The sequence below is a fragment of the Dama dama genome, chromosome 20, assembly GCF_033118175.1.
Source record: "Dama dama isolate Ldn47 chromosome 20, ASM3311817v1, whole genome shotgun sequence".
Taxonomy (NCBI): domain Eukaryota; kingdom Metazoa; phylum Chordata; class Mammalia; order Artiodactyla; family Cervidae; genus Dama; species Dama dama.
The window spans coordinates 50,806,504-50,833,253 of NC_083700.1; the positions used below are offsets into that span (position 1 = coordinate 50,806,504).

The following is a 26,750-nucleotide window of genomic DNA, read 5'->3' on the forward strand; positions in this document are numbered from 1 at the left end:
GGACAAGGAAGTTGGCATTGTTTGGCAATGTTGAGATTAAGATGCAACAGGTAATTGAAATAGGAGATTAAGATGTAGATTTGTGTCTGACTGTTAGAGATTAGGTGATTGTGATAGACTTGAGCATAGTGAGGCTTAACCTTAATAGCTTGAGAATCACCTTGGTAACGTGTGGTTGGTTGTTTATTTTTTGGCTGAGCCGGGTCTTGGTTGCAGTGTGTAGAATCTTTTTTTTTTTTTTTTAAGTTGTGGCATGTGGGATCTAGTTCCCTGACCAGAGATCAAACCTGGGCTCCCTCCAGCCTGCATTGGGAGTGCACAGCCTTAGCCACTGGACCACCAGGGAAGTCCCATGTGTGGTTTTCTCAATTCAAAGGTTCAGATATTGATAAGACAGAGCTTAAAAGTACACCTTAGATTTCTTTTCTAAGAAAGGTGACAGTCAAGATTGATCAAGATTTACTATTAATCCACTTTGTGTAAAAAATAACAAAAAGTGTTTTTTAAAGTCACAGGAATGGTAGTTTGTCCTAAGATGTTATAGTGCAGGGATTTTCAACATTGGTACTATTGATATTTTGTAGCAGTTGCTACCCCAGTAATGACAACCAAAATATCTCCAGGCATTACCAAAAGACCCCTGATTGGGAACAAAAGCACCCCCATTGAAACCACTAATGCAGTGGGAAAACTGTGGGCTTTGGAGTGGGACAGCCTTATAGGCAAATCCTGATTCTGCCACATTTGAGTAGACGTTAGGCATCTCAGTAATCTCTAAACTTTGGCATTCTCACCTGTCAATTGTGAATAATTATTATTACCTGGTACAGTTGTTTGTATTAAACTAAACAAGATGTAGCTTCTGGATAGTTAGTATTCTCCTTGCTCATAACGATTCATTATTTACATAGTTACTGGGGAACTTGAACTGAGATTATGATTGTGTGATATGTTGTCACAATTCTTTTTTCAACTCAGATATGTACAATTTTATTCAAATCTGGAATTTCTCTTAATTATACTCAGAGATGGGCTTCCCTGATGGCTCAGATGGTAAAAGAATCTGCCTGCCTTGCAGGAGACCCAGGTTCAATCCCTGGGTTGGGAAGATCCCCTGGAGAAGAAATGCTACCCCACTCCAGTATTCTTGCCTAGAGAATCCCATGGACAGAGGAGCCTGGCGAGCTACAGTCCACAGGGTCAGAAAGAGTTGGACATGACTGAGCAACTAACACATTCACTTTCATGCCTGATAAACTTCTGTTTCTTTAACAAGTCTTAGCATAACCATCCCCTGTTCTGGGAAGCCTCTCTTGCTTTCCCTGGTTAGAAGTGACTATTCTGCTATACTTTATATTCTACCTTTATTATTTTATAAGACTGAGTTCATACAGGGAGTATTGTACTGATTTGTGTTCTTCCTCGATGTATTTTCTTTTGAATGAACCTAGAATATGAATTCTTTGAGGATAGATTGCTTATCTGATGTGTTTTTTGCTTTACTTCCTGCACCTAGAGTATTCTAGGGTCCTATCAAATATGTTTGATAAATACTAATGAGTTGAAGTAGAATGCAGGTCAGAGAAGTGGAGTATATTGCTAATAGTTTTGAAAATCAGTGGTTTTGCTCTAGGGTGGCTTGTATTTTTTTCTTTGAAAAGTTCTTTTAGATTTCTAAGTTTAGAATGGGTAGTAGGAAATTTCTGTTTATTAAAGTTGAGTCTGAAAAAGCCAGATTAAGAAAGAAAACTTTAAAAAATAGGCCAGGAGAAAGTGGAAAACTAATACACTTGAAGGGAAACTAGAGATTGGCTAGAAAACTGACTTTACTGCCTTAAAAAAGAAAACGACATCGACATTTTATTTTACATTGCAACATTTTCAATTTTGCGTTGGATTTCAATAAGCTGAACAGTTACAGTAAAACATGTCACCAAGTTCTAATGATGAGGAGCAAATGACTGAAAAAGTTTTACTTAATGGAAAATTTCTAGAAATTGTTCCTCAGTCATAAAACCTTCTCATATCTCCTTTTATCTTTTAAGTCATTCAGAGGCCAGATGTTGAGAAACTGGGATGAATTCTTTCCCTTTGCTCCAAACAGTTGGTAGCCTATAATACATTTTATCTAAATAATTGCTTTAGAAAGAAAAGAGAATCAGTGGTTTTGATAATGAATGTGAATCACTAATTATAAGTTAAACTTTTAGTTGTATAAGCATTCTGAAATATCTTTGAAAATAGAAGCTGTTTGTAGACGAGAAAGTTGATGAAGTGTTATCCACTTTATGTTTACAGAAGTGACATGATTGTAATATACTTAGAGATTCTCCAGTGAACTTTAAAAGGTTCATGAGTGTTGACTGGATTTCTTTATGAACTGGGAGCAAAATTCTCCATGAAAATTTTAAGTACTGCTCACATTAAGCAAATTAGCTCTCCAGTTGGAAGTAGATGAACTATTTAAATCCTGGGAAAGACTAACTTACCTGATTAAAAGTAAAGACTCATTTGCCTTTCCTCAGTGTAAGTATTAAAAACCATTTTAGAATTTGTTATCTCTTAGCTGCCAGTCCTAGGAAGTCATTGGGGAGATGTCCATGGACACACTTGCCTCATCTTTTCTGTTTTTGAGGAAATTATAAGCTTCACCAGGTTAAGAAAGCTCACTGTGAGAGTCCTGTAGATGGCAGTATTTGCTTTACTCTGAAAACGTTTTTGCAGGTCATCGTCAAGAATATGGGCTGGAATCTTGTTGGTCCTGTTGTTCGATCACTTTTAAGGAATGAAAAGGAAGATGATAAAAGAAAGTGTCATTTCCTGCTGCTTGATTTATTGGTAAAGGTAAGTTAACAAAACTAGATTCACTTTGTTGCAATATGCAGCAGTATTTTATAATTTCCTTTAATGTTTTTGGTGAGAAAGCTTTTAGTACATGAAAATATAGGAGGAAACTCTTTGGAGAAGAGTCTCATCCTTATTTATTGGATGGGCAATTCCATTTCATTTTTCCCAAATTTTCTGTATATAAGAGTTATCCAACCTTATCTTTAGTTCAGTCGCTCAGTTGTGTCTGACTCTTTGTGACCCCATGAACTGCAGCATGCTAGGCCTCCCTGTCTAATCACCAACTCCTGGAGTTTACCCAAACTCATGTCCATTGAGTCAGTGATGCCATCTCATCCTCTGTTGTCCCCTTCTCCTCCTGCCTTCAATCTTTCCCAACATCAGGGTCTTTTCAAAGGAGTCAGCTCTTTGCATCAGGTGGCCAAAATACTGGAGTTTCAGTTTTAACATCAGTCCTTCCAGTGAACACCCAGGACTGATCTCCTTTAGGATGGACTGGTTGGATCTCCTTGCAGTCCAAGGGACTCTTAAGAGTCTTCTCCAACACCACAGTTCAAAAGCATCAATTCTTCGGTGCTCAGCTTTCTTAATAGTCCAACTCTCACATCCATACATGACCACTGGAAAAACCATAGCCTTGACTAGATGAAACTTTGTTGACAAAGTAATGTCTCTGCTCTTTAATATGCTATCTAGGTTGGTCATAACTTTCCTTCCAAGGAGTAAGCATCTTAACTTCATGGCTGCAATCACCATCTGCAGTGATTTTGGAGCCCAAAAAAATAGTCAGCCACTGTTTCCCATCTATTTGCCATGAAGTGATGGGACCAGATGCCATGATCTTAGTTTTCTGAATGTTGAGCTTTAAGCCAACTTTTTCACTCTCCTCTTTCACTTTCATCACGACACTCTTTAGTTCTTCTTCACTTTCTGCCATAAGGGTGGTGTCATCTGCATATCTGAAGTTATTGATATTTCTCCCGGCAATCTTGATTCCAGCTTGTGCTTCATCCAACCCAGCATTTCTCATGATGTACTCTGCATAGAAGTTAAATAAGCAGGGTGACAATATACAGCCTTGACATACTCCTTTTCCTATTTGGAACCAGTCTGTTGTTCCATGTCCAGTTCTAACTGTTGCTTCTTGACCTGCGTACAGATTTCTCAAGAGGCAGGTCAGGTGGTCTGGTATTCCCATCTCTTGAAGAATTTTCCACAGTTTATTGTGGTCCACATAGTCAAAGGCTTTGGCATAGTCAATAAAGCAGAAATAGATGTTTTTCTGGAACACTCTTGGTTTTTCGATGATCCAGCAAATGTTGGCAATTTGATCTCTGGTTCCTCTGCCTTTTCTAAATCCAGCTTGAACATCTGGAAGTTCACGGTTCACTTATTGCTGAAGCCTGGCTTAGAGAATTTTGAGCATTACTTTACTAGCGTGTGAGATGAGTGCAATTGTGCGGTAGTCTGAGCATTCTTTGGGATTGCCTTTCTTTGGGATTGGAATGAAAACTGACCTTTTCCAGTCCTTTGGCCACTGCTGAGTTTTCTGGATTTGCTGGCATATTGAGTGCAACACTTTCACAGCATCATCTTTTAGGATTTGAAACCCCTCAACTGGAATTCCATCACCTCCACTAGCTTTGTTCGTAGTGATGCTTCCTAAGGCCCACTTGACTTCACATTCCAGAATGTCTGGCTCTAGGTGAGTGATCACATCATCATGATTGTCTGCATCATGAAGATCTTTTTTGTATAGTTCCTCTGTGTATTCTTGCCACCTCTTCTTAATATCTTCTGCTTCTGTTAGGTCCATACCATTTCTGTCCTTTATTGAGCCCATCTTTGCATGAAATGTTCCCTTGGTATCTCTAATTTTCATGACGAGATCTCTGGTCATTCCCATTCTATTATTTTCCTCTATTTCTTTGTATTGATCGCTGAGGAAGGCTTTCTTATCTCTCCTTGCTATTCTTTGGAACTCCGCATTCACATGGGTATATCTTTCCTTTTTTCCTTTGCTTTTCGTGTCTCTGCTTTTCACAGCTATTTGTAAGGCCTCCTCAGACAGCCATTTTGGTTTTTTGCATTTCTTTTCCATGGGGATGGTCTTGATCCCTGTCTCCTGTACAGTGTCCCGAACTTCCGTCCATAGTTCATCAGGCACTCTGTCTATCAGATCTAGTCTCTTAAATCTATTTGTCACTTCCACTGTGTAGTCATAAGGGATTTGATTTAGGTCATACCTGAATGGTCTAGTGGTTTTCCCCACTTTCTTCAATTTAAGTCTGAATTTGGCAATAAGGAATTTATGATCTGAGCCACAGTCAGCTCCCGGTCTTGTTTTTGCTGACTATATAGAGCTTCTTCATCTTTGGCTGCAAAGAATATAATCAATCTGATTTCGGTGTTGACCATCTGGTGATGTCCATGTGTAGAGCCTTCTCTTGTGTTGTTGGAAGAGGGTGTTTGCTATGACCAGTGTGTTCTCTTGGCAAAACTCTATTAGCCTTTGCCCTGTTTCATTCTGTACTCCAAGGCCAAATTTGCCTATTACTCCAGGTATTTCTTGACGTCCTACTCTTGCATTCCAGTCAACTGTAATGAAAAGGACATCTTTTTTGGGTGTTAGTTCTAGAAGGTCTTGTAGGTCTTCATAGAACCGTTTAACTTCAGCTTCTTCAGTGTTACTGGTTGGGGCATAGGCTTGAATTACCGTAATATTGAATGGTTTGCCTTGGAAACAAACAGAGATCATTCTGTCGTTTTTGAAATTGCATCCAAGTACTGCATTTCGGACTCTTTTGTTGACTATGATGGCTACTCCCATTTCTTCTAAGGGATTCCTGCCCACAGTAGTACATATAATGGTCATCTGAGTTAAATTCACCCTTTCCAGTTCATCTTAGTTCACTGATTCCTAGAATGTCGACATTTACTCTTGCCATCTCCTGTTTGACCACTTCCAATTTGCCTTGATTCATGGACCTGATATTCCAGGTTCCTATGCAATATTGCTCTTTACTGCATTGGACCTTGCTTCTGTCACCAGTCACATCCACAACTGGGTGTTGTTTTTGCTTTGGCTCCGTCTCTTCATTCTTTCTGGAGTTATTTTTCCACTGATCTCCAGTAGCATATTGGGTACCTACCCACCTGGGGAGTTCATCTTTCAGTGTCCTGTCTTTTTGCCTTTTCATACTGTTCATGGGGTTCTCAAGGCAAGAATACTAAAGTGGTTTGTCATTCCCTTCTCCAGTGAACCGCATCCTGTCAGACCTCTACCATGACCTGTCCGTCTTGGGTGGCCCCACACGGCATGGCTTAGTTTCATTGAGGTAGACAAACTGTGGTCCGTGTGATCAGATTGACCTTATCTTAGATCCACTGATTCAGAATCTTCAATGAGAGACCTAAAAAGATCTTTTTTTTTTTTTTAAGTAGCTTATTATATAGATGTGAAATTCATGCTTTAGATAATTTAGAGAGGTAGTTCATGGCCACACTGATCTTTTGGCAATGTTGAAAGTAAAGTCAGATCCCAGTCCTCTTTTTTCTGTGGTATGTTCCCTAAAAGAATATACCACACACAAAAAATCTAAAAAATAAAACCTAGAATGCCAGTGATCACAGTAGACGTAGAAGTAGGGAATAGATAGGTGTAACTGACCACCTTAGAAAGAGGCTCCGCGTAAAAGGTTCATAGAGTTATAAACCTAAAATGATAGTTAAGAGAGAAATTCTAAGGAAAAGTACATTATAAGAAGCCACTTAGAGATCACTGTAAATAAACACAAATATATACTTGGAAAGAAGGAACTCCCTAGGTTTTAGTTATTAACTATGAGAGCTTTCGGAAGAACAAGGGAAGTGAGGTGATAAGACCAGTCAGAAAGCAATGCGAAGTTTCGTTTGTTCAGGAAAGACAAGAGACTCTGCACTCATCTGAACACCCTGGCAGTGTGGGATGGAAAGGTCCCACCTGCTGGAAGCTCTGGGAAATGAAGGCAGCCTTCAGAATAGACATCGAAGCGCAAAAGAAACCTCAGCTCTGGTGACCAGGCTGTCCTTTCCCCTGTTTCTCTAACTTTTCCATTAATCAGTAATTTAAGTCTCTTAAATGTAGCTGTCCATTAGGAGACCCTTGACTGCTTGCTTTCATAGAGTCACAGACTCTGGGTTTTGCCAGTGTATTTTTTAAAAACTCTTTTATGAGATGTTTTACTGTTAAGCAAAAATAATTATATTATCTCAGTATATGCCTTTTAATAATAATGTGGCTTTAAATACAACTTGTATTAAACAGGTTCAATTGTGAATATTTTTATAGTTATGTAATCCAAAGGAATTATTGTTGGGTTTGCTTGAACTGATTGAAGAGCCCTCCGGAAAACAGATATCCCAAATTATTCTTCTTTTACTTCAGCCATTACAAACAGGTAATGAGTATATTGATACCTAAGTCTTCCTTGTTTTATTTGTGTAAGTGCCTTGACGTTACTCCAAGATGTCAACACTCTGCCAAAGTATAGTTTATGCCTAATTATGGAGTACTCTGCTTAAACTAGTAATAGCAATGCCAACTTGAATCCTACTGCTCATAGAAAGACGGCAATACCTGCCACAGTGTGGGTACCCAGTAAATATTTTGTTGAATGTCATGTCCCTTTTCACATGCTTTGTTATGACCTACAGCTTTTTGCTTAACCTTCCTATCTGCAACTTATATTTAGAATTTTTGCTATAAACCTATTTAAAGTATATGTTTTGGCTGTTCTGCACTGCTCAATCTGATTTTGTTGTGGTAGACTTGTATCTTAATTAAGAATGGTATCAGGCAGGGGTTGCTCAGCCTCTGCCTTAGGAGGTTGGGATTGGGAATAATAAAGGTATTACTGAAGTATGAAACAAGTGGAAAGAAAAGTTTTCATGACTGAGTTAAAAAAAAGAGTACTGGTAAGTAATCAACTTTGGCAACCAAGGCAGATAGTATTTATGCATGGGAAGAGACTACCATTTTATAACCAACATGTAACACAGTCTATCAGAAGGACCTGGGATCAGAAACTAGAATAAATTTGTTTTAAATGTGAATTCCCAGCAGATTTGTATCAATTGAAATATTTAAAGTCTTCTAGAAAGAAAAATCTAATACTACTACATTTCATTTTTACAGTGCTTTATAGTTTACAGGATACTTGTTCTTATTTTATGCTTATAACAACCAAAAAATATGGAAAGAAGTACTTCTTTTAAGTTTTCAGTATGTAACCTGGTATGAACATACCTAAACAAAATTTCATGGCATCTGTTGTAAAGTGCCATGATTGTAAGGTGCTCTATTATTTTATGCACCCCTAAGAAAGAGAAATGGAGAAGGCAATGGCACCCCACTCCAGTACTCTTGCCTGGAAAATCCCAAGGACGGAGGTGCCTGGTGGGCTACAGTCCATGGGGTCGCTAAGAGTCGGACACGACTGAGCGACTTCACTTTCATTTTTCACTTTCATGCATTGGAGAAGGAAATGGCAACCCACTCCAGTGTTCTTGCCTGGAGAATCCCAGGGACGGGGGAGCCTGGTGGGCTGCTGTCTATGGGGTCACACAGAGTCGGACACGACTGAAGTGACTCAGCAGCAGCAGCAGCAAGAAGGAAAAAAAAAATACTGCCAATTAGGCTATGATATGTCATCCTGATAGCAGAGTTGTCAAAATGTGGAGGGGGAACTGTATGTGGTAATCTGGCATTTATTGGACTTATTCTTCCTTGTTTGGTTTAGGATACTTCATGAGGCAGCCTCAAGTAACAACTTGGTCTCTGTTTCAGTGATTCAGAAACTTCGTAACAACAAGGCATATTCAGTTGGGTTGGCATTGTCTACACTTTGGAGTCAGCTTGCTCTCCTTCCGGTTCCATTCTCAAAAGAACAAATTCAGGCAGATGACTATGGCCTTTGTCAGTGCTGCAAGGCCTTAGTAGAGTTCACTAAACCTTTTGTGGAGGATGTCATTGATAACAAGGGAAACTCAAGGGAAAATGAGAAATTAAAAGATGAAGTACTGAAATTGTAAGTATATTTTTATGCTTAAGTATTTGATAGTTATGAACTTAAGTATTTGATAGTTCAGTTAATTAAAATGTTTCTTTGTTTTATTTGTGATGGAAATGTAAATCTAGTTTCAAAATTTGAGTTTTAGAAGAATATGGAGTTCAGTTGATATAACATGGGCATTTAATGATCTTTAAAAAAATTAAGTATCATATGTACATGTGGCTCAGATGGTAAAGAATCCACCTGCAATGAAACAGACCTAGGTTCGATCCCTGGGTTGGAAGATCCCCTGGAAAAGGGAATAGCTGCCCACTCCAGTATTCTGGTCTGGAGAATTCTTTGGACAGAGGAGCCTAGCAGGCCACAACCTATGTGGTCACAAAGAGCAGGACACAACAGAGTCACTTTCACTTTTCAAAAAAATTAAAACCAACATCCATTTCTTTAGTTTACTTATATTCTTTTATAGATTGCCTTTACTCATCATGGTAAGTGAACAATAGCAGTGGAGAGAATAGATAGTTGTAGCTCAGAGAATGTTTTTTTTCCAGGGGAATTATGTTTTACTCTCCCTTTGAAAGCAGCAGAAGAAGCACCAGACAGTTGAAATTCCAATTTGATAACAAAAACAGTAGCAGAGAACCCAGTAACATTCACACCAGGGGTACTGTGTATTGTTGTCAAGCACTTGACATATAGTTAATCCAAATTTAGTGCTGTAAGTGTAAAATATTCCCTGTATTTCAACAACCTGTTATTAAAAGAAATACTGAAATATCTTAATAATTTTTATACTGATTACATTGAAATGATGTTTCTAATATATGGGTTAATAAGATAAATTATTAAAATTAAATTCTCTTGTCTCCTACTACTTTTTCAGTGTGACTTCTAACAAATTTTTAATTACATGTGGGGCTTTAATTATATACAGGACTCTCTGTTAGACAGTGCCGGACTGGATTATATTGAATTACATGTACCAATAATTTTAGTTTGAAAATTTTGGAGACTAAAACTGCTGTCAGCTTTCTGTCTTGTCAGGCTAGGATATTAAACCTTTTTTTTTTTTTTTTTTACCATTTATAAAACTCACTATTTCATGAAAGAAAATATATTTTAACTAAAGAAATGGGTAGGGCTTAATCACAGAATAAAGTTTGATTCTGTTTTCTAAATAAAACAAATACAGCTCTGTGGAAAAAATTACTGTGTTGTCCTGACTTTCCTTGAACTTATAAAAACTACATATACACTAGCACTGTCCTAAGACAAATATTCAGTATGCATCAGTATAGTCCAGACGTGAAAGTGACTTTCTGCACAGTGAGTCTAGCAAGGTATTTTTATGCTCTCCCCATTAGTAGTAAGAAAAGTCTTATATCACCAGTTTTACAGACCATTGAGTTATTGGTTATTTTATTTTTTATTGTTATTTTTCATGTTATTTATGTTATTTTTCATGTGAAAACTAGTTATTTTATACTTAGGAAGTGTTGTATTCATAGTTACCTATTTCTTAAATTTTAGTTGTTTGAAAAGCTTGAAATGTCCTTTGCTGACAGCACAATTCCTTGAGCAGTCTGAAGAAGCTGGAGATGATCCTTTAAAGTGTTTTGCATCCGAAATAATAGTAGGTACAGCTAATTTAATTTGTTATAAAATCTGTAATCTAAAATATTACCTGCTATATTCTTATCTGCGGCACATGGACATGTAAATTGACACGTGTATTAATAAAGCAGTATGTATTTTTTATAGAACATAGTTAAAAAGATGGAAAATAGCAATAATTTCAATAACCAGATATAAATAATATTAATACCTGTACAGGAAAATTCTGCAGTTTTCCTGTGTCTTTCTCCTTTACTTTCACTCAAAACACTTCTGACATTTCTGGTCACAAAATGTGTGGGTTTTTTTTCCCCCCATATGAAACAATCCTGCAGCACCAACTGGGCATCCTACAGTTTAACTCAAATTCTGACACTTAACTACCTGGAGATAGTATCAGATTCCACAGGTTAAGGGCTTAGTCCCATGAGGTTGCTCCGTATTTCAGATGCCAATTGCTAGTCTTAGGTTCCCAGTTTACCTGCAACTTTTGTCTGACTTGGCTACAAATGGGAGATTCCATGACCTCCCGCTCGTTGGGTTCAATTATTTGCTACAGCAGCTCACAGAATTAAAAGGAAACCTTTACTTTATTTTACTAGTTTATTAAATGGTATGATAAGGGACGCAGAAGAACAGCCCATGAAGAAATGCACAGGTGAGGTGTCAAAGGGTCCCACGCACAGGACTTCTAGTCTCATGGCGTTGGAATACATCGTGATCCCAGGACACTGTGATCTCTAGCCTGGAAGCTCTCTGAAATTCATATTTTGGGGATTTTATTGAGACATCCTCGTTTAGGCATGATAAGACATTAACTCCATTTCCAGTCCCTCCCCCTCTAGAGAACTGGGGGATGGGACTCAAAATCCCAAGCTTCTAATCATGGCTTGCTCTTTCTGGTTACCACCCCCTACCCAGGAGCCATCTTAGTGCCCACTCAGAGTCTCTTTACGAAAACAAAAGATGCTCCTAGTGTCTTATGACAGAAATTTACAGAGGTTTTAGAGCACTTTGTCAGGGACAGGGTTAAACACAAGTATTAGAACAGATGTTCCTAGTGCTCTTATCACTTAGAAAATTATAAGGGTTTCAGGAACCCTGAAACATCATGCAAAATGCTGGGCTGGATGAATCACAACCTGGAATCAGGATTGCTGGGAGAAGTATCAACAACCCCAGATATGCAGATACTACTACTATAATGGCAGAAAGTAAAGAGAAAATAAAGAGCCTCTTGAGGGTGAAAGAGGAGAGTGAAAAAGTTGGTTTAAAACTCAACATTCAAAGAACTGAGATCATGGCATCCAGACCCATCACTATAGAAGGGGGAAAAGTAGAAGCAGTGACAGATTTTATTTTCTTGGGCTCCAGAATCACTGCTGACAATGACTGCAGCCATGAAATTAAAAGACGCTTGCTCCTTGGAAGGAAAGCTATGACAAACCTAGACAGCGTATTAAAAAGTGAAGACATCACTTTGCCAACAAAGGTCTGTACAGTCAAAGCTGTGGTTTTTCCAGTAGTCATGTATGGATGTGAGAACTGGACCATAAAGAAGGCTGAGCACCGAATTGATGCTTTTGAATTGTGGTGCTGGAGAAGACTCTTGAGAGTGAGTCCTTTCCACAGCAAGGGGATCAAACTAGTCAATCCTAAAGGAAATAAACCCTCAATATTCACTGGAAGGACTGATGCTGAAGCTGAAACTCCAGTACTTTGGCCACCTGATGTGAAGAGCTGACTCATTGGAAAAGACCCTGATGCTGGGAAAGATTGAAGGCAAAAGAAGAAAAGGGTGGGAGAGGATGCAATGGTTAATCATCACTGACTCAATGGACATGAATTTGAGCAAACTCTGGGACATAGTGAAGGAGAGGGCATCTTGGCATGCTGCAGCCTGTGGGGTTGCAAAGAGTTTGGACACGACTTAGCGACTGAACAACAACAGGAACACTGTGCCAATAACCAGTAGCAGAGACCCATATATATTTTCTGTTATCTCACAACACCTTCCAGATGTTTTTCTCCTTTAATAGTTTTATTTATATATATATATGTATTAATTAATTTTTTTTAAAGGTCCTATCATATAGTTGACTCTTGAACATGTTCAGGGGGTAGGGGCACCACACCTCTGCTTAGTCAGAATTCATGTATACCTTATAGTCTGCCCTCTGTATTCAGAATTTGAAATTTGAGAAGGGATGGGGGAATTAGGAGAGGAGATGCGAGAACTTTAGAGAAGAGATGATTGGTAACTGATATAAACAGATATGTAGTTAAATAGTAGTGAAGAGGTTATGAGTGATGAAGAGAGAGAGGGAATGGGTTTTCTCAGGAGTATATAAGAACCTGGGGCATCTTCATTGTTGCAAGTTAGAGTACAGTATAAACCTCTAGAAACAGTACAGACTTCACCATTTGTGATATATGTACCGCATTTTAAGAAGATGGTTATGAAAGTTGGAAACTTAAAGCTGGGAGTGATGTAATCAAACTGTTTTGAGTTCACCACGTTAATGGAGGATGAACTTAACTGCAATAAGAATGGAAGTAGGGAGATCGGTTAGGTATCTTTTGGGAGTTAAGTGAGAATGATGAGAGTTAAGAGAGAATGATAAGAGAATGGAAAGAAGAGAAGGCAGATTTGAGAACTTTATAAGTAGATAAAATTGCAAAGTTTGGTCATAGGCTGGATTTAGAAGAATAGTAAAAAAGTTGAGTTATGGACAAGGTTTTTTGGTTAATAACAGGACAGGTATTCCAATAATTGAGATAGAGAATACACAAGCAAGGAGTAGGGGGTTCTGTGCTTTAAATTTTTTTTCATTTGTGGAAATTTAAAGACATTCATAAAGGTAGAGGGACCAATGTAACATAGTCTCATGTACCCCTTGCCTCACTTTAACAATTAATGTTTTTGCCAATCTTAGTTTATCTAGCCTCCCTCCCCCCTTTTTTTTGAATTGATAAGCAATGTAAAGTTAGTTTATTTTTTTTTTAATTTTGTTAAATTTTTATTGGAGTATAGTTGATTTACAGTTTTGTGTTAGTTTCTACAATACAGCAAAGTGAATCACTTATTCACATATGCACTATTTTTTATATTTTTTTTCCATTGTAGGTTATTACAGAGTATTGAGTAGAGTTCCTATGCTATATAATAGGTTCTTAGTAGTTATCTATTTTATATATAGCAATGTGTATATGTCAGGCTCAGTCTCCCAATCATTTCATCTGAGTCTTTATGTATGCTTCTCTAATTGGTAAGGACTTTTTCAAAAACAACCACAATGCCATTATGACACCTAACCAGATGAGCAGTTATCTCTAAAATATATATGTATGTATATCTAATACCCAGAGAGCAGGTTTTTAAGGAGCAAATTTTGAATAAGAGTGATGAGATCACCTAAAGAGGTGGATCGGTGTGAGAAAAGAGAGAGTTCAGGGCTGAACCTTGTAGGGTTCAGTTAAATTCAGTCGTTCAGTAATGTCCAACATTTTGCAACCCCATGGACTGCAGCACGCCAGGCTTCCCTGTCCATCACCAACCCCTGGAGCTTCCTCAAATGCATGTCCATCAAGTCAGTGATGCCATCTAACCATCTCATCCTCTGTCGTCCGCTTCTCCTCCTGCCTTCAATCTTTCCCAGCATCAGGGTCTTTTCCAATGAGTCAGTTCTTCACATCAGCTGACCAGAGTGTTGGAGTTTCAGCTTCAGCATCAGTCCTTCCAATGAATATTCAGGACTGATTTCCTTTAGGATTGACTGGTTTGATTTCCTTGCAGTCCAAGGGACTCTCAAGAGTCTTCTCCAACTTCACAGTTCAGAATCATCAATTCTTCAATGCTCAGCTTTCAGCTTTACCCTGTAGGGTACCAGCTCATAAATGAGCCCATCAGAGAGACCAAGAAAGGAGAGTCAAAGCGGTGATGAAAATATCACAGAAACTGAGGCGGTAGAGTTCAGGAAGAAAAAAATGATTGCTACTGTTAAACTCAGCAGAGGTAGTCTGTAGAGTTGGAGTTGCAAAGCGTCCACTGGATTTAGGAAGTAGATGGCATTGATAATCTTAGCAAGAGCAATTTGAGTGGAGTGTGGGAGACAAAAACCAGTGGAATAGATAAAGGAGTGCATGAAAAATGAGACAAAGGAGATAACTAATATAAGCTATACTTTAGAAGAGTTTGGATGAGTAAGGAAGAAGGCAGTAGAGAAGACATAAAGGTAATTGGGAGAGATAGGGACGCTTGAGTATATTTATAGGCTAAAGGGGCGGAAACCATCAGAGGGAAAAAGAAAAGTGTTATGGAATAACTGAAGTAATGTGGCAGGAGGAGAGCAGACTGCTGGGCAAGGATCGAGGACACCTCGAGAGGAAGAACATGTAGGACGGATATGCATGTAGAAAAATTTGTAGCAGAAATGGAGTGTTATAATCAAGGGAATCAGACCCACTGGTCTCATATCTCTTAAGAATGAGGAGGTAGAAGTGAGGATTGAACAGGGGCCTTCAGAAAACTGATAAAGGTTTGGAATGTTGAGTGGAAAGAAAAGAGAGGTAGAAGACCAAGAAAGCATTAGTCAGTAGTGCTGAGCACTTGGGTCTGTTGTTGGAGACCACAGCTGTAGAAATAAGTATTTGTGTGGTTTTTCTCCAGTAGAATCAGCTGTCTGGGTGTTGAAGTAGAAAAGTGAATTGTAGCTGTCTTTCCAAGGCTGGCATTTTATTGGGTACACGTAGCTAAAGGAAATATAGGGTGCGGATAGTTCAAATAATAGTGCACTGGTTGGTTAGGGAAAGAAGCGGATTAAGGAGGGACAGATGGGTAGGTTAAAAATGAAGGCATAATAATACTAGAGAAGTCAGAGGTAGATAAGTAGGTTGGTAGGAGAGATAAGAAATTGTGGTCAGAAAATGAGATGCTGGAGTTTAGGTATATAATATGGAATAGCTCCAAATGTTGATAGAGATCTAGGATGGAATTTGGTGCCAAAATGGATTAGAAATTAAGGTCATTAGAATTTGGTGGTCAGAAACACCATGAGGCTGACCTGCTATAGGAGTTATCTGCATAACTCCAGGATCATAGCAGGAGCTGAATAGAGAAAAGGCATGTGAGCAGATACCAGCCTTCAGTGAACATGGGGAAGTGACCAGAAAGTCAGCATATGACAGAGATGAGGACAGATAAAGGGCAGTATGACATCTGCTTCAAAGGAAAATGTGCTTTTGCCTGAGAGTGCAGGAAGAACTAAGATAATACTAAGCCTCTACCCATACCACCCCTTCCTGCTGCTGCTTTACTGGCTGTGTGATGTAAGAGATGTGAGTGTGAGCAGCTCCTACCAGAAACCAGTCAGGTTTAATTAGAGCATTGAGATACAACAAACATCCTATGAAGAGGTTGAGGGTGTTAGGAAGAGGTTCTGAGATCTCAGTGGAAGGAGCATTACAAGTAGAGCCAGCAGTGAAGAAGCACAAAGCAGGTAAGAAATAGAGATGAAATTGGGGCACGAAATGAAGCGAGAAGGTGCTGGTGAAGGATGGGTAAATGTGGCACATCTCAGCCATCCCTCTGGCACAGGCTGTTTCGGTAGAGTACTGCTTGAATGCCCCAAGGGCTGCAGCATAGGAACATTTCATGAGAGGGCAAAGACTGCCATGAGAAATTGTAGAGGGTCAGGTATGTTGGGTGTGAGCAAGTCAGCTGAGTGATAACGTGGATAGACAGTGAAGGCTCTAATTGGGACACAGGTGGACCCCGAATATCTACAGCAGCACTGAAGAATCTGGTTACATACAACGATTTTTTAAAAGACTAACCTTACTCTGCGGGGAAATAAACAACATCTAGTATTGGCTGGATAAAGAAATGAAACTTCATTATTAAGAGGACATTTGGAATCTGAATATAGTCAATTTTTGTTTTATAGCTATAACAAGAATGTGTAGCTTCGAAAATCAATATGTATTTAGCATCTGGTAGCTGAATAGCAGTCTCTTGTGACTGAGGATGAGTTTCCGTGGTTCATTTTTATGTTTTGAAATGACTAATGGAGCCATCTGGGATAGGCAGATTTTAACTCCCTGAAGACTGGAGAAGTCTTATTTGACTTTCTAATTCTCTACAATATCAGGCCCAGTGCCTGACACTCAAGTATTTATTGAATAAATTACTGATTATGTGGAACATCAGTGTTACAGTGGAACAGTACAGTGGAACATCAGTATTACAGTGGAACAGTACAGTGGAACATTGTGATTTAGCTGTTTCTGTCATTCCCTTTTGACTTCTATTTTCGTAGTTTCTTGTGGCCTTTAACTTTCTTGAACTTTTTTGGTGGAACTTTCTCAATAATATTGACATAGGTGTTATGTCATTTTCTTTATAAGGAAATTAAGGCTTTGGAGAGGTGAGGCACTAACCCAGTATTTCACAGCTAATAAGTGGTAGAGCCAAAACTCAGGTTAATTTCATTGGATACTGAAGAGCAGAGGCTTTCTGGCATGCTGGAAATAGAATAAAGGCACAGGAGCAGTCTTGTGTTTCTTAAGTCTCTCTTTTCCTCTTTCCTTCCCCTCTTAAAACAAACATGAAACTGTAGTCAGTTAACACGTGTCGGGATGCTTCTCTTTCTCTTCCCACACAAGAGCCTACCGGCCAGTCCATATCCAGCAGACAGACAATGGTCGGTAGAGCATTGTTACTAGAGTATTCTTCATTTGATTAGTCTACTGGCATTTCACGATACTTGTATATCTCACAAGTTTAGGTTCTCAGGTATTTCTGAAGCATTTTTTAAATTATGATAAAATACTCCATGATGGCTAAGACGGTAAAGAATTTGCCTGCAGTGCAGGAGACCAGGGTTCAATCCTTGGGTCAGGAAGATTCCCCTGGAGAAGGGAATGGTTGCCTACTCCAGTATTCTTGCCTGGAGAATTCAATGGACAGAGGAGCCTGGCGGGCTACAGTCCATGGGGTGCTAAAAGTCGGACATGACTGAGTAGTACACACATACGTAAAATTTACCATTTTAACCATTAACTGTATAGTTCAGTGGCATTAAGTACATTCACATTGTTGCATAACCATCACCACCGTCTATCTCCAGAACTGTCTCATCTTCCTACTCACTTCCTTCAGATTGTTGGCAGAAATTCATCTTCTTGAAGTTACAGGATTGAGGTCTCCATTTGGCAACCTACTCCAGTTTTCTTGCCTAGAAAATTCCAAGGACAGAGGAGCCTAGTGGGCCACACAGTTTATGGAGTTGCAAAGAGTCAGACATGACTGAGCTACTGAGCACACACACACTCCATTTTCTTGCTGGCTAGGGACCACTTTGAGTTTCTAGAAGCTGCCTGTAGTTCCCTGCCAGACAGCCCTCTAAATAGGCCCCCTCATAACTTGGCGGCTTAGTTCTTTAAAGCCAGCAGAGTTGAGTTTCTGACTCTTAAAGAGGGCCTGGATCCTCTTTAAAAACATTCTTCCTCTTAAGTCAGGCCCACAGAGGATAGTCTCCCTTCTTAACTCAGATCAGCTGATTTGGGGCTCATTATATCTGCAAAAGTCGCTTCACTTTTGCTGTAGAACACAATCTGATCATGGGGTGGCATCTTGCCATAGTCTGCTGGGTAGAAACAAGTCTCACAGGTCCTACCTACGCTCAAGAGGAGGGGATCATATAGGACGTGAATATGGGGTGGGAGAGGGCACAGTAGTGTGTCTGCTGTAGCTTCCTTTTTTATCCATTTCACAGGGATTTTTGTCAGCAATTGGATACCCTTTTCCCAAAATGATTTTTAATCATGGAAGGAAAAAGAAGATTTGGAATTACCTTGAATTTGAGGAAGAAGAAGACAAACAGTTATCAGACTCTATGGCTTCTCTGGCATATCTAGTATTTGTGCAGGGCATCAGTATTGATCAGCTTCCAATGGTCTTAAGGTAGGAGTTAGTGTTTATGTATTCTAAAAGGAATAGCATCAAACTCATTTATCTAATGTCCAACATATATTTATTAATGTATTAGTACATTTTCAGTGAAGTTTAAACAAAACCTATTTTTATTCTAAGTATTACTGCCTATAATCTTTTTAAAGCCAGTAATCATCAATAGTGAAAAGGGTTGTGGGGGAGGTGTTGAAATAGACATAAGGAATGATTGGGACAAGGGTCAGAAAGTGTTAAACTGAGCTTGGTTTTGAAGCTGCTGGGCCAGTTGCCAATAGGGTGGTCTAAATTGCCATCATCTTTTAACTGGATTATTATTGTGATCCTGAGTGGATATGTGCTTCTAAAAGTGGATGTGTAACATGTGTGTGTTTATATATACATTTTTTCTATTTTAGCCCATCGTATCTTTTGCAATTTAATATGGGGCATATTGACGTCCTTTTACAAAGGTAAGATTATTTAAGTGACATCTCAGAATTAAATAATAGTGTTAAAATAGTCCTTGTCAAGATCAAGGGAAACTACTTTGTCTTTGCCAGACCCTAGTTAATTAATTATTTTATAAAATAGTGACGCAAGTATTCACAAGAGACAGAAATGAACCAAAGGGATGTTTACAACAAAATTTCTTATTTTAAACTAAAGATAATATTAAAATATTGTCTTTTAAGGAGATTTCCAGTAATCTGCTTCTAGGGTTTCTTTGCTTATTTCAGAAGTTGGTAAATTAAAATACCTCTATCCCATTGCAGCCTCTTCCAATCTAAGGAGTGGGTCAAGAAAGAAAGTAATCCATGGTTTTGCTTCATGGATACAATCTGTGAACTGCATCAAAAGAAAGGAAGTCTTGACTCTACCTTTTAAAACTTAGATTATTGACAGTGATATCATTCAATAACTTTTCTCATTTGAGGCACCAATAAGAAGAAAAACTTTCTCTTTTAAAAAAAATGACCAAGTAACAGGTATGCAGTTTTCCCAGTTAGATATTTAAGAAGCTTGCACAACTCGATGCTTTGTTTTCTTTTTCTATAACATGTTGAAACTCTCTCTTGAGATCAGTCAGGGCCTTTCAGTGCTATCCTCTAGGAATACTAGTGACAGTTCATTAATCCCACCTCTTCCCAGGTGAAGGAAGATTTGTTACATGGCAAATGTCCAAAGCCTCGGCCTACAAGGCAGGAATTTCCAAGGGTCTCCTGGCACAAGTAGTTGCTCTGTAAATTTACTGTATTGTGTATGTGTTAATGATTTTACATAGTTTCAGTTATCTACATAAAATGAGAATGTATATTGATTTTAATATTCAGTTCTATAGTCTTAAAATTTCTGAACTGTTTAGTCATTGAGGCAAAAAACGGAACACTTTTAATGGTTAGAACAAGAACCTGGAGCCTAAGATCATAGGTTTTGCCACGGATCTTAAATATTTAATTAATAATGATTGTAAACCTTTAAAAAATAAATAAATGGAAAGCAGCATTACTTTATATAGATATATATATAAAGAATTCAAAAGATTTAACCAATTACTCAATTAGAATACATGGCATTATATCAGGCATAGTTTATTTCTTAGCACTTGGTGTTGAAATTCTACTGATCTGATACCAGGAAATAAGCCCTGAGTGGACTGATTATGGTAAATTTGGATATCAGTAGCCAAATCGAAAGACAGATCAAAGGTGGATTAAGAATTTTGACTAAGTTCTTCAACAGAATTTCTCCTTTTTTAAAAAGTATTTAAAATTCAATTTTTGCTTTATTTTTCCTAAAGTGAAGAATAATTCTAAAGCAATTTAGAAAACCATGTTGATAAATTTTAATACTCTCTTCCAGAACAGAAGAGTCTGTTTTCTCCAAAGGATTGGTAAGATTTGTTTGCAACCATTATAATTTAAATACACAGTCATGTTAACAAATACAGCTGTTGACATTATCATATTTGTGTCTCTGCATATATTTCAATCTGTAGGATCTGTTGGAGAATGGTTTACTGAGAATAGAGGATAGCAGTCTACTTCACCAGTACTTAGAAATCAAGAGTTTCCTTACTGTACCTCAGGTAAGTAAAATATGTATTCTGATCTTGAAAAATGCTGCTTTTCTTGTCTAAAGTAAAGTTCTTCTCAGACTCCTTTCTTGCTTTTTTCTCCATATCCTTTGAAAACTCTGGTACCTCGCTGTCCAGTAGAACTTTCTGTGATGGTAAAAGTATCCTGTTCTCTGTGCTGTACAGTTTGAAAGCCACTAGCCATATTGAACACTTGAAACGTGGCTGGTGTGACTAAAGAACTGAATTCTAAATTCTATTTAATTTAACCTTAACTAGCTATATGTGGCTAGTGGCTACTATATTTGACAGTATAGCATCCAGTGGAAATACAACTTTCTTCTTTAACACTTTGGTTCTGTAGGAACCTTGCAAAATGAAGCTCCTTTACTTTTATCATAACTCAGGTCCTGAGGACCTCAGGAGGACTCCATCAAGGCATATATAATTCATTACTACAAAAACGTTTTGTTTTTCTCTCCTGTGACTTGTTTTACCCCTGTTTATTAGTTATTTGTTATCATAGCCAAATAGGTCTTAGATGTCAATGTAGCAAATTGTTTTTCCACTACTTAAATAGAAAAATCAGTTTCAGTTTAGTTGCTCAGTCGTGTCCCACTCTGCAACCCCATGGACTATAGCACGCCAGGCTTCCCTGTCCATCGCCTACTCCTGGAGCCTACTCAAACTCATGACCATTGTGTCGGTGATGCCATCCAACTATCTCATCCTCTGTCGTCCCGTTCTCCTCCTCCCTTCAATCTTTCCCAGCATCAGGGTCTTTTCCAGTGAGTCTGTTCTTCCCAACAGATGGCCAAAGTATGGGAGTTTCACCTTCAGCATCACTCCTTCCAGTGAATATTCAGGACTGATTTCCTTTAGGATCTCCTTGCAGTCCAAGGAACTCTCAAGAGTCTTCTCCAACACCACAGTTCAAAAGCATCAATTCTTCAGTGCTCAACTTTCTTTACAGTCCAATTCTCACATCCATACATGACTACTGGAAAAACCACAGCTTCGACTAGACAGACCTTTGTTGGCAAAGTAATGTCTCTGCTTTTTAATACGCTGTCTAGGTTGGTCATAGATTTTCTTCCAGGGAGCAAGCATCTTTTAATTTCATGGCTGCAGTCACCATCTGCAGTGAGTTTGGAGCCAAAAAAAAAAAAAAAATAGTCTGTCACTGTTTCCACTGTTTCCCCATCTATTTGCCATGAAGTGTTGGCACTGGATGCCATGATCTTAAGTTTTCTGAATATTGAGTTTTAAGCCAACTTTTTCACTCTCCTCATTTTCATCAAGAGGCTCTTTAGTTCTTCACTTTTCTGCCATAAGGGTGGTGTCATCTGTGTATCTGAGCTTATTGATATTTCCCTGGCAGTCTTGATTCCAGCTTGTGCTTCATCCAGCTCGGCATTTCGCATAATGTACTCTGCATTTAAGTTAAATAAGCAGGGTGACAGTATACAGACTTGACGTGCTCCTTTCCCGATTTGGAACCAGTCTGTTGTTCCACGTCCAGTTCTAACTGTTGCTTCTTGACCTGCGTACAGATTTCTCAGGAGGCAGGTCAGGTTGTCTGGTATTCCCATCTCTTTAAGAATTTTCCACAGTTTGTTGTGATCTACAGTCAGAGGCTTTGGCATAGTCAATAAAGCAAAAGTAAATGTTTTTTTGGCTTCTGTTAGTATACTAAATCTATGATTATTTTAAATTAATGGATTATATTTCTACATATTTGATTTCATTTCTTTTGCCACCCTAGACATAATTGAAAATTACTATGTGCTTCTAACTATACACTTGGTAACACCCACTCAATATCAGTTACAAAATGGATTGTACTTAGCTTCCTGTGGGCATAACAGTAGAATGAAAGGCTTAAGGCAAAAATTACTTCAGCTTTAAATCTCTTATCCTCATTTCTCTGAATTTTTAGTATACATTAGTAATATAGTTGTTTCTTTGTAGTCAATATAATCTAGTATTTGAAATAAATTTGTTTTTTTATTTCCAGGGCTTAGTCAAAGTAATGACCCTCTGCCCCATTGAGACATTGGTATGTAAATATCTGGGACTAAATAATAATGAGTTGCAGTAAAAAGTTTTAATAATTTAATCTTTAATTTATGTAACAATATTATTTGTTCCATTTTAGAGGAAAAAAGGTTTAGCTGTGCTTCAGCTGTATATTAACAAATTGGATCCACAAGGCAAATATACATTATTTAGGTATGTATCAAAGGTTAATTGAGAAATGTGTGGTTGATTAAAAGCCAAATTAATGCCATTAATTATTCAAGATTATTGTATTTTGGTATGTTTTGCACGTAATTCCACTCTCTTCTCTGTAATAGGTAGAGATGACTTAATCAAAAATTATGGATACATATATAAACATGTGAATATTACATAATAAACATATATACACTTCATTTCAATTAATTGAAATACTCTAAAGTTAAAATAGACTGAAAAGATTAAACTGAGATTGGTAAGTCTTCTGCTAGAACTTTATATATGTCAATAATATCCATTATTCACAGTTGAAATTAATGGCTCTTAAAATTAATGGAGTTATAACCTTTGACAGCCTATTCACTTTAATAGTGGAGCTTATTAATAGTACTATTTGAGTAGCAAAAGATTCTAGCAATTCAGAGCAATCAGCAAAGCTCTGATTTGAAAATCAGCAAATTTTCTTAAAGGGCCATAAGTAAATATAGTCTTTATGGGCCACACAGCCTCTGTTGCAACTGTTCAACTTTGTGTTTGTAGTAAGGGTCAGTGTAGTCCAATAAAACAGAACAGGCAGTAGGCTGGATTTGGCCTGCAGACCTTAGTTTGTTGATACCTGGGTAATAAAAATGAGTTAAAACCAAATTGGGGCAGCATTAACATGCTAAGTAAGAAGTGTTCTTTGGGACTGCCCAGTATTAGCACTCTTGATTCCTTTTTTCTTCATTTCTATTTGAGAAGAATCAGAGTAGGTTTATGAAATCTCCATTTGATGCTTAGGTCTTATACCAGCTTTCCTATTCTGATCTACCTGTATTCCTACCCAGAAAACTCCCTTTTCTTAGGCTGATCAGATTGAGTTTCCTTTCTTTGCAATTAAGTTAATCTAACCAGACTAGTCAAACAGGGAATAATTTGGGGAGTTTTTAAGCTATTATACTAGTGACTGTTCTTGCCATGTTAGATCATTTCAACTACATGCGTAAAAAGATTCAAATTTGGTTTAATAGAAATTTCTTTTTGGAAAAACCCAGTTAAAATAGAATTTGCCAGTTAATGAGGGCAGTGGCCATAACAGGTGACTTTGTCATTGTTGGCTATGTTTTTTTCCCATTTCTGCAAATAACACATGGCCCATATGAATTTGTAAAACTTTCATCATCATTTAATTATAATTCAGTCCAGGATAATTTCAAATGTATTGTAATTTTGCTTTAAAGGTGCTTACTGAATACAAGTAATCACTCAGGTGTGGAGGCCTTTATTATTCAAAATATCAAAAATCAAATTGACATGTCATTAAAGGTAAGAGCATAACTAAGGTGTCAATTATCAATTTGTTTTTTTATTTTGTAGGACTTATTTATTCATTTGTGGAAATACATTAATGTGGAATCTTGCTCTATGGACCTTTTCTATCTCTAATATTAGGGTACAGGCACACCTCAGAGATAGTATGGGTCTGGCTCCAGATCACCATGATAAAGCAGAAATCTCAGTAAAGCAAGTCACACAACATTTTTGGTTTCCCAGTGCATATCAACGTTAATTAGACTACATTTTTATCTGTTAAGTGCAGTAGCATTATGTCTAAAAAAAGATGTATATACCTTAATTTTAAAATAAATGATAACCATCATCTGAACCTTCATGGAGTTGTAATCTTTTTTCCTAGTGGAAGGTCGATGTTAATGGCTACTGATCAAGGTGCTATGGCTATTTCTTAAAGTAAGACAGCAGTAAAGTTTGCCAGATCGATTGACTGTTTCTTTCACAGATGATTTCTCTGCAGCATGCAAAGCTGTTTCACAGCATTTTACCCACAATAGAAGTTCTTTGATTATTGAAGTCAGTCCTCTCAAACTCTGCCACTGCTTTATCAACTAAGTTTATGTAATATTCTAAATCCTTTGTTATCATTGTCATTGTCAACAGTCTGAATAGAATCTTCATCAGGAGTCCATTCAGTTTCAAGACACAATTTTCTTTGCCAACCTAGGAGAAACAGCTCCTCATCTGTTCAGATTTTATCATTGAAATTGCAGCAGTTCATTTACATCTTCAGGCTCCACTTCTAATTTTAGTTCTCTTGCTGTTTCCACCACAGTTATTGTTAATTCCTTTTTTAAAAAAAAATTTGGCTGTACTGGGTCTTTGTTGTGGCATGTGGGCTTAGTTGCCCTGTTGCATGTGGGATCTTAGTTCTCTGACTAGGGATTGAACCTACGTCCTCTGCATTGGAAGGTGGATTCTTAACCACTGGACCACCAGGGAAGTCCCTCCACTGAAGTCTTGAACTCTTCTAAGTCATCTGTGAGGGTTGGAATCAGTTTCTTCCAAATTCCTCTGAATATTGATATTTTAACCTTTTTCTCATGAATCATGAATGATTCCAAAAGGTTTTCAGTTTGCTCTGCCCAGATACATCAGAAGAATCACTGTCTCTGAAGCAATAGCTTTATGAAATGTATTTCTTAAAGAGTAAGACTTTAAAGTTGAAATTACTCCTTTTTCCACGGGCTGCAGAATGGATATTGTGTTCGCAGGCATGAAGACAATCTCATTTTATATCTCCAATAGATCTTTTAAGTGACAAAGTACATTGTCAGTGAGCTGTAGTAATATTTTGAAAATAATCATTCTTAGCAGTAGATCTCAAGAGTAGGGTTAAAATGTTCAGTAAACCATGTTATAAACAAATATGCTGTCAAGGTTTTATTGTTCCATTTATATAGCATAGGCAGAGTAGATTTGGTATGATTCTTACAGGCCCTATGATTTTTGGAACAGTAAAAATTAAGCATTAGTTTCAACCTCAAGCCACCATCTGTATTAACTCTTGAGAGTCAGTCTGTCCTTCGAAGCTTTGAAGTCAGGCATTTTCTCCTCTTGCTGTGAAAGCCTAGGTGGCATCTTGTTGCAGTACAAGTCTGTTTTCATCTACATTGAAAATCCTTTGGTTAGTGTAGCTACGTTCATTAATTACCTTCTTGTGCTGTGCATGGTCACTGATTTGTGTCCAACTGTTTGCAACCCCATGGACAGTAGCCCGCCAGACTCCTCTGTCCATGGGGATTCTCCAGGCAAGAATACTGGAATGGGTTGCCATGCCCTCCTCTAGGGGATCTTCCCAACCCAAGGATTGAACCCAGGTCTCCTGCATCGCAGGCAGATTTTTTTAACCATCTGAGCCACAAGAGAAACCCAAAATTACCTTCCTAGATTTTCTGAATCACTTACTGCAGCTTCTACATCTGCACTTGCTGGTTCACCTTGCACTGTTAGGTCTGGAATTGGTTGCTTTCCTTCAAGCTTATAAGCCAACATCTACTAGCTTCAAACTTGCCTTCTGCAGCTTTCTCACCTCTCTTAGGCTTCATAAAATGGACAAGTTAGGACCTTGCTCTGTATTACATTTTAGCTTAAGAGAATGTTGTGGTTGGTTTGATCTTCTATCCAGACCACTAAAACTGTCTCTGTATCAGCAATAAGGCTGTTTCACTTTCTTATCATTCATGTATTAAGTAGCTCTTAAATTTCCTTCAAGAACTTTTCCTTTGCATTTAGGCTAATTTGGCTAATTGTTTTTGGCACAAGAGGCCTAGCTTGGCCTTCAACATGCTTCCTCACTAAGCTTAATCATTTCTAGCTTTCGATTTAAAATGAGACTTATATGACTCTTCCTTTTACTTGAATACATCTTAGGGTTATTAATTGGCCTAATTTCAGTATTGTTATGTCTCAGGAAATAGGGAAGACAAAGGAGAGGGAGAGAGAGAGAGGAATGGACAGACATTGGAGCAGTCAAAACACACACACTTTTTAAGTTTACTGTCTTCTGTGAGCATGGTTCATGGTGGCCCAAAACAGTAAATGATAATAACATCAAAGATCACTGATCACAGATCACCTTGACAAATATATAATAATGAGTTTGAAATTTTGGAGAATTATCAAAATGTGACACAGATGT

The 26,750-nt window shown here is 37.9% G+C and overlaps 1 protein-coding gene across 2 annotated transcripts in view; it reads left to right on the top strand.

Annotated features, from left to right (window-relative positions):
- The window catches only part of GLMN (glomulin, FKBP associated protein), a 44,993-nt gene that overhangs the window by 3,324 nt on the left and 14,919 nt on the right, over positions 1-26,750 (top strand). For both annotated transcript variants that reach the window (XM_061121385.1, XM_061121386.1), the window contains exons 4-14: positions 2,725-2,844; positions 7,178-7,286; positions 8,675-8,915; positions 10,431-10,533; positions 18,290-18,477; positions 18,882-18,935; positions 20,326-20,356; positions 20,462-20,551; positions 22,557-22,598; positions 22,698-22,771; positions 23,998-24,082. In XM_061121385.1, the coding sequence (XP_060977368.1) occupies positions 2,725-2,844; positions 7,178-7,286; positions 8,675-8,915; positions 10,431-10,533; positions 18,290-18,477; positions 18,882-18,935; positions 20,326-20,356; positions 20,462-20,551; positions 22,557-22,598; positions 22,698-22,771; positions 23,998-24,082 (1,137 nt within the window). The remainder of the gene's footprint in view (positions 1-2,724; positions 2,845-7,177; positions 7,287-8,674; positions 8,916-10,430; positions 10,534-18,289; positions 18,478-18,881; positions 18,936-20,325; positions 20,357-20,461; positions 20,552-22,556; positions 22,599-22,697; positions 22,772-23,997; positions 24,083-26,750) is intronic.